At 30.3% G+C, this 16242-nt stretch overlaps 5 protein-coding genes across 5 annotated transcripts; 2 read left to right on the plus strand and 3 right to left on the minus strand.

The window, feature by feature from the left end:
• Nucleotides 1-206: 206 nt before the first annotated feature.
• LOC128965537 (protein ABHD11-like) lies at nt 207-2033 on the minus strand. Its single transcript, XM_054312244.1, has 6 exons — nt 2026-2033; nt 1435-1788; nt 1227-1266; nt 973-1155; nt 692-882; nt 207-345 (listed from the first exon to the last, which is right to left on the minus strand). Exons 1-6 carry the CDS (start codon nt 2031-2033, stop codon nt 207-209), a joined length of 915 nt encoding a protein of 304 aa, XP_054168219.1.
• Nucleotides 2034-2550: 517 nt separating this feature from the next.
• Nucleotides 2551-3779, minus strand: LOC128965584 (ras-related protein Rab-35-like). Its single transcript, XM_054312295.1, has 4 exons — nt 3387-3779; nt 3134-3308; nt 2945-3069; nt 2551-2878 (listed from the first exon to the last, which is right to left on the minus strand). The coding sequence occupies exons 1-4, from the start codon at nt 3436-3438 to the stop codon at nt 2622-2624; spliced, it is 609 nt and encodes a 202-aa protein (XP_054168270.1). The 5' UTR covers nt 3439-3779; the 3' UTR covers nt 2551-2621.
• Nucleotides 3780-3945: 166 nt separating this feature from the next.
• On the plus strand, nt 3946-5041 carry LOC128965326 (uncharacterized). The gene is made up of 3 exons (XM_054311995.1): nt 3946-4386; nt 4448-4598; nt 4667-5041. The coding sequence occupies exons 1-3, from the start codon at nt 4085-4087 to the stop codon at nt 4982-4984; spliced, it is 771 nt and encodes a 256-aa protein (XP_054167970.1). The 5' UTR covers nt 3946-4084; the 3' UTR covers nt 4985-5041.
• A 66-nt stretch (nt 5042-5107) lies between these two features.
• Nucleotides 5108-14656, minus strand: LOC128965303 (protein hobbit-like). Its single transcript, XM_054311960.1, has 8 exons — nt 14179-14656; nt 13963-14089; nt 10844-12078; nt 10653-10782; nt 9760-10482; nt 8045-9691; nt 7866-7984; nt 5108-7809 (listed from the first exon to the last, which is right to left on the minus strand). The coding sequence occupies exons 1-8, from the start codon at nt 14271-14273 to the stop codon at nt 5160-5162; spliced, it is 6726 nt and encodes a 2241-aa protein (XP_054167935.1). The 5' UTR covers nt 14274-14656; the 3' UTR covers nt 5108-5159.
• A 117-nt stretch (nt 14657-14773) lies between these two features.
• On the plus strand, nt 14774-15593 carry LOC128965330 (sesquipedalian-1-like). The gene has a single exon (XM_054311998.1). The coding sequence runs from the start codon at nt 14826-14828 to the stop codon at nt 15507-15509; it is 684 nt and encodes a 227-aa protein (XP_054167973.1). The 5' UTR covers nt 14774-14825; the 3' UTR covers nt 15510-15593.
• Nucleotides 15594-16242: the final 649 nt, after the last annotated feature.

Raw genomic sequence — 16242 nt, forward strand, 5'->3', positions numbered from 1 at the left:
ATTTTGTAATTAATGTACATTAATGAAAATAATAATATAATGTTAAAATAAATATAATGTTAAATTTAAAAATCTGTATTTTATTGAATTGTAAAATTACTAAAACGTTAGTTTGTTTTCATCAACAACAACAACAAAATTAATAATAAATTAGCGGCAATTTAAAACAATTAGCTAATAATTATATATTTTAGTAAAACTCGTTTTTAAGATAATTTCATAAAAGAAATGACACAATCAATGAAATGATTGGGTTTCTCGATGTGGAGGTAATGTCCCGTTTCAGGTATCGATACGATCTGGACGTTAGGCATGAGTTCACGAATCGCATTGTAATCATCTTTCCTGTTGTTTTCAAATTATTATATAGTTTTTTATTACATAATTTCCTTATAATTTATTTTTTTAGATCATTTAGTTTATAATACCTTAATTTCAATAAAAATGATATTAAAATATTCAATAATTGTAAGCATAAAAGTATTGAAGCGCAAATTTTGTAATATTATTTGCAAATTTGGGACAATATTAACTTTATAATGCTTTTATATTAAAAAAAAACTTAGTTGATATTTTAATATTTGATTGAAATTTGTTTTTAAAAAAAATATTTATGTAATATAATAAATAAACATAACTTAAATATAAAAAAATATAAACAATATTATAAATTTATTTTCAATTAACATACTTGACATAATCTGATTGTTGTCCGTGAACTAAAAGTGATGGACCATTAAATGGTATTTTAATTTCAATTTTGTTGATATATTCATTTTCAAGCATATGTTTAATTGAATTCAAATTGAATTTCCAGAAAAGTTTTTCCGATTCTTCATTCTTATGCAAACTCATCAAAAAGAAGCCGCGAATGAAAGCATCCTTTAATAGTAATGTAAATAAAATAAAATAATTTATAGTTTTCATCAAAAAAAACAAACAAAACAAATTAGTTTAATTGATTAACTAAACTGTTATCAACGGTTTCAACCTATCGTCCACTTGTTTTCTGGCAGAAGACATATTTAGATCATTGGATATGTTTTCAATAGATTTGGATAACTCGTCAATGAATGTGGTTTTTGTGAAGAATTGTTGCGGTATTGTTGGCAATGGACTGATGTCTACTGCAATCAACTTTTCAACTCTTTCTGGCTTTTGTTTAATCAATATTTAAAAGACTAAATAATTATCACATAAACAGTTAAAAACATTGATAAACTAACCCAAAGATAGGCAAACTGTAAGACAGTCCGACCGCCCAAACTATCAAATATGATATAATATTATTATTATTATTATTATTTCATAAATTAAATTACAAAATTGTCTCATTAAAACTGTAGTACAATATATTACAATATAAAATATATTATATAAATTAAAAGATTATAAATGATTATAAATTAAGTTAAAAAAACAAAATGTAAAAACCTGTGACCAATAAGTGTTGCAGTCTTGTAGTGATTGTCGTCCAAAAACAATTCAATATCGTTAGCCATACCTATGAGTGTACTATCGGTTCCCGATGTGTGTGGACTCGACCCGTGATTCCGCAAATCTAATGAATATACAGTTCGTCCCGTTTTAGAGGAAATCGCTTTAGAGATGGACTTCCAGTTGTTTTTGGTGCCAAACAGTCCGTGAAATATAAGAACCGGCGGTAAACTGTCATTACTGGTAGTGACACAACCGGTAATCTTATTATAAGATAGTGAAACACTGTTAGCACTTTTACATCTTATTTGTCCATTAAATACATTTTTTATAAAACTTTTTCTACAAAACCTATTGATATTATTATTTGCTTTAATTAAAATCATTACTTTAAAAAATGTCTAATTATATAACTAATGTAATAACTAAATTAAATTAACTAAAAATATATAGATATAGTTACAAATTTAGATTTAAAATATTATGTATCAATCAATTAAATTTATGTTGAATTAAATATTTTCATTTTAATTAATTAAAACATTATCTCTGTTTAGATTATTATTGTATGACATGTATGTGAATCACGTGATCATTGGATCAATCAATTGTGTGAAATAAATGAATAAGACATCAAATGTGTGTAAATTGTATTTATTAATAATTATTAATGTATTATCTGATATTAAATGATAACTATTAGTATGAATTGTAAAAATATTTTGTAAATTATATTTTAAACAATTTTTTCTATGAATTATTTAATGAATTAAATTATTTGAATGAGTCATAAAAACTTAAGTTTTTTCCCAATAGGAGTGAAAATCATATTACTTTAAATTTAATAGAAATATACGGAAATACAATACAAATGACTTAAAATTTTAAAAATATTGAATAACGATCTTTTATTGATTTTTTTAAAAATAATTTAAATATAAATGTTATTAAATATAATACAATTATTTAAAATTTTAATTTTAATAATAAAAGTGTAAATGATTTTATCGACATATAAATATATACTGTATATATTAACATATCGATAAAAAATATATATACTGTATATACTAAAAATATATTATAATAATTAATCAAATGAGACTATTTAATAACAATTTAATGATAAAAACATTGCTTAAAAACTGTTATATAGTTTAAAAATCTATGATTTTAGGAGACAATTAACAACACTTCTTGTGTCTACTTTTATGAGCACTTCCTTTGTGTACTTTAATCGCATTGTCGCTCGAGTTTTGGCGATCTTTTTGTTCTTTCTTTGTCCTCAAAACCATTCTTGTGATGGCATTAAACATATCTTCGACATTAATGTTCTCCTTAGCGCTCGTTTCAAACAATCGGATACCCATTTGGTCAGCAAATCTTTGAGCGTCTTCTGTGAGCACAACCTTCCGGTTCGGGTCGTCGTTCTTATTACCGACTATTGTGTCAATTAATATCACAAATGAGTGGTCAATAAGTTAATAATATTTAGTTAAATAGAGACCTAATATTTTGTTGACGACATCGCAGTTCTGCTCGATTTCGTGAAGCCATCGCTTGACGTTTGCAAAGGTCTCGCCATTTGTCACGTCATAGACAACAATGACTCCATGGGTTCCCCTGTAGTATCTGTAAGACAATCAACACAATTAATACATCACATGATTGTGTAATCAAATCAATTGATTCATACGTCGAAGTGATTGTTCTGAACCTTTCTTGTCCAGCGGTGTCCCAAATCTGAAGTTTAGCCTTTTCTCCGTCCACTTCAATGGTCCGGATCTTGAAGTCGACGCCAATTGTTGTGATATAACTTCCGTTAAACATATTGTCCGCAAATCGCAACAGAAGACTACTTTTGCCGACGCCTTCAAAGAATAGACACAAAAATATAACATTTTATAGTTGTTGTAAACAACTGTTAGTTTGTGTCAACAAATATTTACCGCTGTCTCCGATAATCAATAGCTTAAACAAGTGGTCGTAGTCTTTGGCCATTTGCCCGAAAAAATTGCGGTCAATAATAATAATAATAATAATAATAATTTCAATAATCAAAGGCAATGAATGAGGCGTTCACTCAATTGTTGTCACAAATGATTGCTTTTAATGACCAATAAGTGACTCAAAAAAATCACTATTTATTTACTATTATTACAATATTGTGAACATTATTATTATTATTACAAACAAATCAATGAATCAAACAATTAATAAAAACAAATATTAAAAACAAATATAGAAAAAACTGAAACAACTATTTATATAATAAACAAATCAATCAATTATTATATGATTTCATTGAAAACAGACATCGCTTTGAATGACCGTATAATACAAACCAATTGATTACTGAATGTCAATAATGTCAACAAATGATTCATCACTTTTATACACATTTATTCGCATTCGGGGCACAAATAAGTAACAAAATTGTGACGTAATTTATGTATTATTAATAAACAGGGTTTGACTGTGAGTACAGGTATTATGTAATCACATGTTATGTTATGATATGTTATCTTAAAACACATTTTCATTACAACTCATTATAACTCAAACAATATATTTATAAATGATTTACCGTTTGATTAGTTTTTTAATGTTGTTTTGACGACAATTATTGATCCATAAAATTCAAGACATGAACCGATTGGTCGCCAAACGACCCATCGATTTGGTACACAAGTCGTGCCAATTGGTGTCACAACGTCTGGTCACTTACGACGTGAAGCCGACGGGAGAGAAAGTTGTGGTTAATATAATACCCCAGAGGAGGACCAAGAAGGAGGAGTGGATGAATGTTAGACCTATGGGTTATGAACCCACTCTCAGACAAATCAAGAACATTGAATTCGATCCCAGACTCGAGTCCGACCCGTCGGTGGCCAGACAGACGGCCAGCAATAAACTACGGTCAATGAAAGATCAACTTATGAGCCGAGGGTTGGTTTAAATTTGGATTAATATTTATGTATTTGTTTTTATTATTTATTTATTTTAATAGCTTTTGTCGGGAAATTAAACCATACGATCCTCCAGAAGAGGTCGAAAATATTATTAAAACTATTTGTTTTAAAGTATTGTCAAATAAAACAACAAATGAACGACAAAACTGGTCTCACATATCATTAGACAATAGGAATCTTAAGTTCACGGTTTGTATCAATTTTTTTGTTTGTTTGAAACATTGGACGCAATCGTAATATCTTTTTCTTTGTTATAGTTTTTGAATGAGTGTTCAAAACAACTCAATTATGAAATACCAAATTCAATGCTATATTTGATGAAATCAGTATCAGATGTCTTCAATTTTTACTCGACACCCATTCGTGGCGTTTCTTCGTATGAAAAAATGGTTCAAATGAGCGATACATTACCACAGAATCTTCATGTGATTCCCGAACCGATTCTTTACAATCAGGAAACCGACACTTTTTTCGGTGGTATTAATGCCTATCCATTCAGTACTTATAGGATAAAAGGTTTGAGAGCTAAGAAAAAATATCAATTTAAGGATCGTTTTGTTTGGCCCGATGTCTAACACATCGACAATAATATTAGTCATTTTATTAAAATCTCTAATTCATAAAAATATAATCATTATTTAGATATACAAATTAAAAATATGAAAATAAAATATATAAATAATTGATAACTTAAATCATATAAAGTAATCTATTAAATAATAATAGTGTTATACATTGTGTTTTAGTAAATTATTTCTTAAAAATTGAAAGTTTGTTGGATTTGGTTTTATGAGTGTTAGGAACGGCTATATTCCCTAATAGCATACGAGCCTTATCCTCGTCCTCTTCGGGTTTGTCCGACTGTTGCGAACTCTTATTCGGGTCTAATTCGGTTGTAATTGACTTTCCTTTTCCTGAAATATGGAATTTGTGTTTAAGAGCTTGTGATAGAAGAATACGTTTGGAGTCATTCTTGAGTGCCATCAATAAGTCGAGCCAAGTCCAGGTCCGGTTGTGGTACTCCATTGTCGGCAAAATAATTGATACGTTATGCAAGTCTTCTAAATTCTTGCCTTTATTCCCCTTATAGCTCACTCTAATGGGAACTTCTGGTATCTTAATGTAGACGAATGTCTGGTTCTTTTGAGCCCTTTCTCTCATTTTTTCTATGTGTCTCTCATTATCTTTAGTCATCTGAAGTGTCGAAGATGTCGCTGACTGTATACTTAAAGATTTTCCAACACTTGAGGTAATTGTCGAATTGGTGCCATTGCTTGACATACTTTGAGTGCTTTCATCTCTTTTCAAATTATTTTTCTTTTTATTACTTTTAGTCTGCGATTCATTGTCTTCATTAGCCTCTGGATGTGTTGTCTCAGAATTTGTTGGATTCGGAAAAAAAAATTTAAGCATATTTTTGAAGAAAGCATAGGTTAAACCCAAAGTTAAAGGTATAACATTAACCTCCAGATGCTCTTTGACTGAAATGCCTCCAACGGGTGCTCTTTCTCTACAGAAAACTCTTAATGCGATTTGTCTATCAAGTGGTATATTTGGTTGCAATTCAGTCAATTCTATGACATCTTTATAGACTTGATTTGGTAAAAGATTAGAGCAGTGAATGTATCCCAATTCAAATGAGTGTTCAACTGAATCATCATTTTTGCTGACTTTAGTGTACAAGAAATTGCTGAGAACGAGATCTGCTAAACCTAACTGTCCGTCGGCGTCGGTTAGTCGCCAAACTGCGTGTTTAAAGCAAACTTCATTTCTGCGAATGACATTAGCAATGATTATGCCTCCCGTCTCCTGTGCGGCCGTTTGTCGCTCTTTAGTTTTGGACGCACTTAGCTGTGCCTCTTTGAAACAGTTAATCATAATAGTCAAGTCTTCGGATGAAATATTCAGTTCCTCTTTGCATTCATCCAATTCAAACTCAATTTGTTGGGCGTCTGCTATAAGTTTAAGTTCCAACTGAGAACCTGATCCATGTTCTTCTACAAGTGCCTTATGTATGGTATAACTTTCTTTCTCTATAATTTTAATTTTAGCCACAAGTGATCTGACTTTGTCTTGTAATTGTGAAATGGGTTCTCTCTGGTCTTCAATAGAACTCAATTGCATTCCAAATCTAATATTTTGTTGTTTTTCAAAGAGTTCCTTCTGGTGCGGCTCAACATAAAGTAATAGATTGTTAACTAAATCCATAATCATTGAGAACTGCTGCGAATTAGTACTAATCTCTAAGTCGTGGTGAGTCAACGTAAATGTATCGACAGTTATCTCCCTATCCCAGGGTTCTAATAGAAGCAAATCATTGTCTTGAGGTAGAGGAGGAACATCTTCGTACTCATTTGGATCTACATTCTCTCCATAAGAGGCATAAAAGAACTGACATTTACAACGAGAGACTATACGTTGCAATTGAATAGGAGGCGAAGTGCCACACATTTCACTGCCACTACAGGTACCAACTTCTGAACTAACCACTCCTCCAACACTATGACCACTTCCGACAAGATCTGGTAATTCAATGATATCTTTATTATTGCATTCTTCTATATTGTCGAGTGTAAGCCAAGTTATGTCATCGTTCTGAACGCCCACCGATGCGTCCACTCTGTCAACAGTTGCATAATATTGCATACATTCAAGTAATCCCTGCCAAGTCGTCTTGGAATAGAGGGTTCGGTTTTTCCAAACGGGTCGATGAATACGTTGCAGTATTTGTGCTTTGGCTGCACTAACAATGACATAGCCATCAGTTTCACAGCCGCGCAGAACTACTTGAGAGTTGATGAGCTCAATGAGCCAATTGTGTTGAAGAACATCTTTTGTCTGACAGGCCTCCACACCATGTAATTGTGAACTCTCTGTTGTGACAGCATTTTCAATGTCTTCAGTATATACAGTACTGGATGCAGTTTCTGCTTCAGCAATCAGTTTCTGTAGCATATGTGCGGCGTGTCCTTTAGATATAGTCGAAGCAGGACTTGTTGTACTTGTTTGATGGAAACCACGTTTTTTTGGAGAACCCGATTGTCCGTCTACTTTGAAAGCGCGTAAAGCATCGGTCGATAAGTTTCGCTTAAGTTGTTGTCCCTTCATATATGAATCAAAGAGTCCGAACGCCACGTCCCGGTTATCCTTAGTCCACGCGCCTCGTAAGTCATGAACAACCAGTCTATGTGTAGGCGCTTCTGAATCAATTTCTCTTACATTTGATGGAGATTTAGTCTCTCTATTATACGATACTTTCTTAACACTTAAAAAATATTGTCGTTCTCCACACCACTCGGAGTTAGTTATTGTGGTGTCGCCTCCCAACCCCTTATAGAGCCAAATCTCAACGTCGGATAATTCGGAATTCATATAAAGCATATCCCAAACTGGTTTTGTGCTAATTAATCAAACAATTTATTAATATATATATTAAATTATAAAGTAAAGACATACCGATGTTTAAGATTATCATTGATGGGAATAAATGACTGCAAGTGTTCTGCACTATGGGTTAGATTAGAACTGATTATTTCAAAACCTCTTTGTTTATTAAACGAAGACCAATAGGAGATCTGAACAAAATTGTTGAAAATTAAATTATTGTATTTAATATGTAAATCAATACTAAATACCTGAAACTTATGCAAATAGACAGTGACTCGAATTGACTTAAATATGCGCCCAAAGGGTACTTTTCGTGGCTTTGTATTGTTAAAGAGTTTACCTCTTCGTGTCAATCGTGGAATACCTGCAATCATAAACATCTTGTTTTCCAACCATCGAAGGGTTGAATTATAAATTAAAACTTTCGGATATTCGTTCTGATCGGTGACAGCTCTTGTTTCTAGAGAAGCAGATATATTGAGATTATGTGATCTAAATGATCGATAAGAGTCATGCATTTGATTGCTTGAATATTCTGGTACTTTATCGGCTGCACACGGCATGACTGAGTGATGATCGTTCTTATGTCCAAAACAAACCCAATCAAGATTTATATATATATTAACATTAGGTAAGTGAACGATCCGTAACTCATCATATTTAGAGGCCGTGTGAGCCAATAGATCTAAATTGCCTTTTATTAGTATCTTTCCATTCAACCACTCATTATTGCTTTTATAGAGTCCTATTTCAATCAGTTCTGTAGTATTATAGGGATCAAGTGATGCGTGAAATAAAATGGAAAGTTGTTCGGCATTAATGACTAGTGGTCCGTGAAATATGAAACGCATTTTATCCCACCACGAAAGGGTCGGACTCGGGTCCAGTGAGGGCCTGAATATGTACTCAAATGATAAGCCCACCTGTTGTAGTACGGGTTCCCAACAGGCACCGTGAGTGTAGGCAAAGTTGGTCGCATCAAAAGTCACGTCGTGATAAAGCTTTAGAGTAGTCATCGAGCGCTCGATACTAATTGGTTCAAAATTAGATCCAATGTCTATATAACAAGTTCTCTTTGCTCTACTACTAGCCTCCTGTTCCGCACCCAATACAATCCCATGTAAACTAAGATCTCTTACATCAGTCATTGGCTGAGGAAAGTCTCTCAATGAGACAACACCTGTATTTATATTAGCTGATACTCTTCGGCACCAAATTGTGCTAAAACGGAGATCTTCAGGAAATAAACTCTCGTTATCGATGCGCTTCAAAATCGATACTTTTTGTTCATAAGTATTATAACTGGAATCTGCAACCACTTCCAACTCAAGTCCCTCGATTCGCACAGTAAACAGTCGTGTCCTCATTGGTGACGAATCATACAGACGTTTTGAACGTTCAATATAAGTGTCGGCATTTTGTTTGGCAAACAAATTATGCAATTCTTCTAACTTCGACGCCGGAAGTAATATATTTTTACGCCTTCTCTCTTCAATTTTTTCAGAAAGCATTTGCCATCTTTTAAGTGACTCTTTATATTCATCTTCTAATAGTTCATAATTATCACTTAATTGGACTTCAAATGGATCGTCTGCCACTTCCATAGAAGCGTTTTGGACTTTAAGCAAAATATCAGGAAATAGTGTTGTCTTTTGTGATTGATTTTCTAAATCGAAATCACTTCTATGTATTTGTCGCAACCATTTTACAATAGTTATTAACTTTTCGTTAAAAGTTTCGGCAAAATTATAGAGATATGGAAAAGATATGACAATATTCTCGATACAAATCGATATCACTTTATTTCGTTTGGTCTCTAAACTTGGATTCAAATATTTCTTTCGGTTTAAAATAGATTGAGAATCAGATTCAGAGAATTGATTGATACAAATATTCTATGAAAAAAAAAACATATTTATCACTAAAACTTGAATACACTTATTAATGAACTTAAAATATTTACCTCTAAAGTCATTATCAAGTTTTTGTCGAAATAGACGAATAGAAAATCACATTTTGAGCTAATTTTGTTTGAATGTATGGAAAGGGATAAAAATTCAGTTTCTAAAGCAATTGTATTTCCAGAATTAGACAGAAGAGCACCGATTCTGATTTTGCCGTCGAGTTTGACGGTTACGGACACCGATGATAAAGACTCGACCGTATTGTTTGTCTTTTGCATGAATCTCGATAAGAACTCGTCGTATAATTCAATTAAAGTCAAATGAAACGATGAATTCCATTGGATGAACACCTCTTCAGTCAATGTAATGGTATTCTCGTGTGTGTCGTAATTCAAGTTTAACCGAAATACCGATAAGTAGACAATGCGGTCATTTATACTGCTCTGTTCGGTCAGTTCTGCCGCACGCAAACACGACAGTGTTGCCGAAGGCTTATACATTGTACTTAATGCGAGACCATTGATACTAGTGGTCAGTTTGGATGAGTTTGAGTCAGTGGCAGCCGAATCTATTCGTAACATCAAATCAGATGTGAATAAATTAACTGAAGATAAGTTAATTTGTATAGAACTTGACAATAGGTTTGAATTAATTGAAGATTTAGATCTCGAGTATGATTTCAGATCATATTGATTAAGAAGTCTAATAAAGTGATCCAAACTTATTTGGATGCCATCCATAACACAGTGTACTCGAAATTCTGAAAGATTCATATGACGGCACTGTTTGATAAAAATGATAAAAAAAAGTGAATTCGCTTGTATTTCATAGATGTTAATAATCATTTAATTCATTTAAATTTATAGACTATATGTCATAATTAATATATATATATATATATATATATATATATATATATATATATATACCACAGTATATACCAATAAAATACCTTTAAGAAGAGCATCGATGTAAAGAGTGGTACGTGTTTTTGATGATATCTCTTAAGAGAATTAGGATTTGAAGGCCTAAGATCTCTATTGCCATTCCAACACCAAAATGTCTCCAATAAAAGTTCAAAACTATTTGAAAATTTATTTATAAAAATAATAATATTTAAAACTAATGTTAATTAATGTTAACCTCATTTCCCGGAATAATGGATCAGAATTGAGAACATAACCAATCTTTGCGTGACTTAATCCGTATGTAACCATTGAATGATTTATGGGATTGGGATTAACTGAAAACTCTAAATCATTGATGTCTAAAGAGGCACTAAATTTTGGTAAATCTTTAAGAAATGAATTATTCAATTGAGTGCTTTGTTTGTCTTCACTATTGATAATATCATTGTTTGCTTCGTATGTTTTATTAATCAAATCAATCCAATAACGAATCTCTTCGTCGTTATATATGATATGACACGACGACAGTTCAGAGACGACAAACAATTGATGTCTTTGTTGAATTGATTTTTCTCTTTCAATTTTGGCGATTAAATTGACTCTATTAATGGTCGACACCATAGCATTGGTGTCCTTTACTTTCATATCACTAACTATAAGTCGGGTCTCGAGCTCAGAGCAACTGGTTTTTGTGAGATCGGCTTCAATGGTCTTTATATGAATGGTCAGTGCCTTTTGACCGGACTCTCTCACCAATTTCAATAAACTATTATCTAATCTGACAGTTGCCTGTTTCAATAATTTATGCATTTTTTGTTTTAAATTATTATTTAATATTTTAGTGATAAATCCTTCACTATTTGGTGGGTTTGCGCGACTAATGTTTGCCATTTTGAATGACTTAATAATTGGTAAAATATCGTATAAAATAATTTCTGGATTAAGAAGTGCGACATCAGTTGAGATCTGATTGTTATCTTCGACCCGTAGACTACCTAACATTACAAGTGATACCTGTGCTAAACATGTTTCACAGTTGTCTTTATTCATATGTTTCAATAGTTTCAAAGAAATTCCCTCAAAATTAGTCATTAAAGTTAACTTATTTTTGTGGACATTTGTCATATAAATTTTAATCATTTGAATGTTTGAATGAAACAAACACTCATTATTAGTGTTTTCATTGATGAGACCTAATTGCATAAGACTTGTATTGTGTAATGATATCGATATAAATCTTAGTCGCGATAGTCGTCGCAAAAGATTTAAAAATGAGACGACTTTTTGAGGCACTTTCTTGTCGTCATTTTTAATGACATTTTCAGATTGTAATTGACTTTCATATGACTTAATTGATTTAAAGGCTGAAATTAAATCGCCTTCAAGTCTAATGTCTGAAAGTTTGATAACAACAAGAGATGCATATTTTTGATTCACTAGTTTTGTCGACAATCCAATACATTCAATCTCCTAATAAATTGATATCAAATATAATATTTAATAACATCATTACCAAAATATGGTTTTTAATTTAAAACTAATTTAACATTTTTAAAAATTTAATCAATTAATACTAGTGATAAATCAATTGATATTATTCAAGAAATTGTTATATTAAAAATACAAAATAATTAAAGAAATGTTTGGTATATTATATTCTCAAATAACATCTTAAATATCATTCAATTCATACAATTATGCAAACAAACTAATTTTTATTTACCGTATGATAACATAAATGTTAAATACTTTATTTTATAGTCATTAAATATAAACTTTTTTAAAAATGTAATTATAATTAATTGAACACATTGTCAAACTCTACTTATATTTTACTTAATACATAATAAACATTATTAAAAAATTATAATTATCGCTACAATAATTTAAACGCTAATTTATAGACCAGTGATTCAGTAATAATTATATACTAAATATATTGTATTATAATATATTAATGAGATATAAACTAAAAAACAAAGAAAAAATATAGGTTCCGTATCTAATGTTATCTATAGTGTAAAATAACATAATCTATAGATAAATATTATTTCATTGTAATATACATATAATACACTGAAACATCTATCTACTAGTCTTTGAGGTTAAATATCATGAAAACTTTAATATAAAATTTTCAACAAATTATTTTTAATACTTTGAAATTATAAGAAACTTAATTAATATGATTACTATAACTATTATAACTCATATGTTTACCAGATTAACACCATTGACACCATTAACACCATTGGACTCGACATTGATTAGAATAAATTAGAATATAATGTAATAGACTTTAGGGAACTGATCTATTTGTATGTTGTAATAAAAGTCAAAATGTATTATTAACACTCGCTATTGTTTCAAACAATTTTAATGTATAGCACTCACTATTATACATGTATTTATTGTAATTGACATAATATTTGAAAATTATAATTAATTGATTCAATCGGGTTATAGAGTTGACCAGCCATGTGCTATACACTACCCTCTCCTATCCTCGCCCACCCCACCACCAATTCCTAACCTCACACACCCACCCCACCACCAATTCCTAACCTCACACACCCACCCCACCCAAACTAACACAAATATAAGATTATAATCAATAATTCAAAGACACTGTAAAATTAAATAAAACATGTAAATAGCGTGTGCTATACAATTAAATTGTTTGAATCAATAGCGAGTGTTTACATAACATTTTGACTACAACATAGATTTTAGACCAATTTTTAAACAACATAGATTGTACTGTATCTTTATTATAATATTTCAATATTTTTCTTATAATTTCAAAAGTATTAGAAATAATTTTTTTTAATTAATAACATTTTTGGGGAAATTTTCTTATAATATTTTTTTCTATATTTATTAAATATCTGATATTTAATATTCTAAATCAATATTTTATAAGAATAACTAAATGTTATATTTTAGTTTAAAAAATATTTTTATAACAAAAGTTTTGAAACAATTATGAAAATAATTTAAATATATCGACAATTAATTGTTAGATATTAATGATAATTTCGAATTAGTTTATCTAATAATTTATGTATTTTCCCCTAAAAATGTTGTTAAACTCTACTAATTTATAAAACATATTAAAAATTATCTCTGAATATTCATAATCGTAATTATATAATAATAATAATATTTTTTATTTATAATTTTGTATAAAATTGTTACTATACTTATGATATTTGATATAATTTTTCGTTTCATAAAATACTCAATAAAATAATTTATTAATTAATTATAAATACTTATATTTAACTCAGACATAAAAGTTTCGGACAAACAAATCGATAAATAATTAGTTTTAAAAAATATATAATTACTTACAATATTGACGGCAATATCGGCTAATGTGATAACAATCTGATTGATGGACAGAAAGCCGATGCGATTCACCCGAAGTTTTATTGAATACTTGCGATACAAATACCATGAGATAAGCCATAAGATAGTCCTTAAGATTAAGACATAATTAGATTAGACATTCAAATGAGTGACCAATGGATTTGATTTTTTTGATATTAAACAATGGGATGTCATTACCTGATGAGACACAATATAATAATAGGCACTACAAGTGCCAAAACAGTACACAAATACATGACATTCATGTCCACCGATAATATCATTGTCTTCATAAACACCACACAAATCCTATTATAATCACTGAAACGTCACATCAATGGCACAGTTGTGTTGAGTCATAGTTTTTGGAGACAATTGTCACCAATTAAGTGATAAATAGTTCATAACATGACTGACACATATCTGATATGTTAAGTAACCAGAAATGTACTCAAATTATTGGATCAATTCAACAGATAATTGTCTATACATTAAGTGATGAGTTAGTTATGAGTCTACAAACAGCTGACCACAGATGACATTCAGTCACATGACTTGACTCACACTCAACACAACAACACTGCAGTCAATGCTATGAATGTAATGAATGTAATGAATGTCAAAACACTTTTGACTTTTACTGTTAAACCCATTGATTGACAGCTAATGTCTTGAGTTTGACATTTAGTTTATAATATTTGATATTAAAATCAATTTATGTTTAAAATATTTGTTGCCATCAAAACTGTATTTAAATATTCATATAAATTAAATCATAATTAATGCAATTTGTTGTTCAAATTGATTGATATATCTATAGATTGATTGATTAATGAGTGGTTAAGATGAAGATAAATGAGCGGACATTAGTACAGGCGGTGCACTCAAGACAGACACCAATAGACAGATGCGGATGGCTTTACAAGAGGGGAGAAGTGAACAAATCGTTTCAGAAGAGATGGTGTGTATTGAAAGGAAATCTGTTTTATTACTTCGAGAAGAAGACTTCAAGCGAACCAATTGGTGTCATCATTCTCGAGGGCTGTCGTATAGAAGTGGCCGAACACGAGACGGAAATGTTTGCCTTCAATATTGACTTTGGATGCGACCAACAAATGTCGGCACAAAGTCAAAGCTCAACACAATTGAGGACATATGTGTTCGGCACTGATTCACAGCAAGACATGGAGTCATGGATGAAGGCGTTGAGTTGTGCCTCATATGACTACTTAAAGATGATTGTTACCGAACTTCAGACCAAACTCGATGACATAAACCAATTGAAAGCTAAGCGCCAATCGAGGGATTGCGCCAGTAGTGGTCAACCAGCCGTTCGGGTCAATCCATTTGATAACGAAGGGCCCGATTTGCTTGACCTGAGATCAGCACAAAGTTCACAGTCGGACACTGGTATGCAATTCACGCGCCGCGCGTTCGCTGAGATTCACGAGTTTTATGGACTCAAATTTCGGGATTATATCCAACAAAATAAAGACAAACATAAAGACGAGTCAATGACTAAACATTAAGATTTGGCTACCATTTGATTCCTTTGGTTGCTTTTATTGTGTATTATATATTAAATCGCATTTTTATATATTTTTTAATAATTAAGACATTTGTTATATATTTTATATTTAATTTTATTTTAACTTAAAAATAATTGAGTTTCTCAGATATTAATGACACTCACATTTTGAATGCATCTTTGGCTGAGTTTTTAAAATTTGTTTTTAATCCCAACTATTAATATTAAATATTTTAAAAGTTATATTTTATATTTACAATACAAATAATAGCTTAATAATTATATAATAATATTAATAAAAATCTTCTATTGAAATATCTTTCAAATAGATGTGAAAATGCATTTGTTTTATATAATTATTTAAAATTTATAATAATATATATATATATATAATTGTATTTACATTAAAATTTTTGCCGAATTTCGATACGATTTCGGCGCTTGTCTTCACTTTTTTATAGTGCAAAATAACAAACAATGAAATATAAATAAAAATTGTTTTTTAATTATTTAATATATAAATCTTTTTCCTATCATTAACTAATTAAATAAACATACAATTTTGAGGCCATTTTTTTGTTTGAGTTATGGTTTGTAGTATTAATAATAATGGATTCGCATTATAAACTAAATGTTTTCTTTAAAATAACAAATATATTAATATATTTTTAATGTATATGTATTTATATTTCACATTAAATACATGTATACAATAATATTTGTGTAGCGTTTGG

The sequence above is a fragment of the Oppia nitens genome, unplaced genomic scaffold (assembly GCF_028296485.1).
Source record: "Oppia nitens isolate AA-2021 unplaced genomic scaffold, nextdenovo-longstitch-racon4-pilon3 scaffold17_pilon_pilon_pilon, whole genome shotgun sequence".
NCBI lineage: Eukaryota > Metazoa > Arthropoda > Arachnida > Sarcoptiformes > Oppiidae > Oppia > Oppia nitens.

Coding starts and splice junctions, on each gene's coding strand:
- LOC128965537 (XM_054312244.1), bottom strand. Junction 1,156..1,226: donor TACAGTTTGCCTATCTTTGG/GTTAGTTTATCA, acceptor ATTAAACAAAAG/CCAGAAAGAGTTGAAAAGTT. Junction 883..972: donor GGTTGAAACCGTTGATAACA/GTTTAGTTAATC, acceptor TTACTATTAAAG/GATGCTTTCATTCGCGGCTT.
- LOC128965584 (XM_054312295.1), bottom strand. CDS start 3,438: ATGGCCAAAGACTACGACCACTTGTTTAAGCTATTGATTATCGGAGAC. Junction 3,070..3,133: donor TTCAGAACAATCACTTCGAC/GTATGAATCAAT, acceptor ATTGTCTTACAG/ATACTACAGGGGAACCCATG. Junction 2,879..2,944: donor TGTCGTCAACAAAATATTAG/GTCTCTATTTAA, acceptor TTGACACAATAG/TCGGTAATAAGAACGACGAC.
- LOC128965326 (XM_054311995.1), top strand. CDS start 4,085: ATGAACCGATTGGTCGCCAAACGACCCATCGATTTGGTACACAAGTCG. Junction 4,387..4,447: donor GATCAACTTATGAGCCGAGG/GTTGGTTTAAAT, acceptor TTATTTTAATAG/CTTTTGTCGGGAAATTAAAC. Junction 4,599..4,666: donor ATAGGAATCTTAAGTTCACG/GTTTGTATCAAT, acceptor TCTTTGTTATAG/TTTTTGAATGAGTGTTCAAA.
- LOC128965303 (XM_054311960.1), bottom strand. CDS start 14,273: ATGAAGACAATGATATTATCGGTGGACATGAATGTCATGTATTTGTGT. Junction 10,483..10,652: donor CATCGATGCTCTTCTTAAAG/GTATTTTATTGG, acceptor TTTATCAAACAG/TGCCGTCATATGAATCTTTC. Junction 9,692..9,759: donor ACTTGATAATGACTTTAGAG/GTAAATATTTTA, acceptor TTTTTTTCATAG/AATATTTGTATCAATCAATT.
- LOC128965330 (XM_054311998.1), top strand. CDS start 14,826: ATGAAGATAAATGAGCGGACATTAGTACAGGCGGTGCACTCAAGACAG.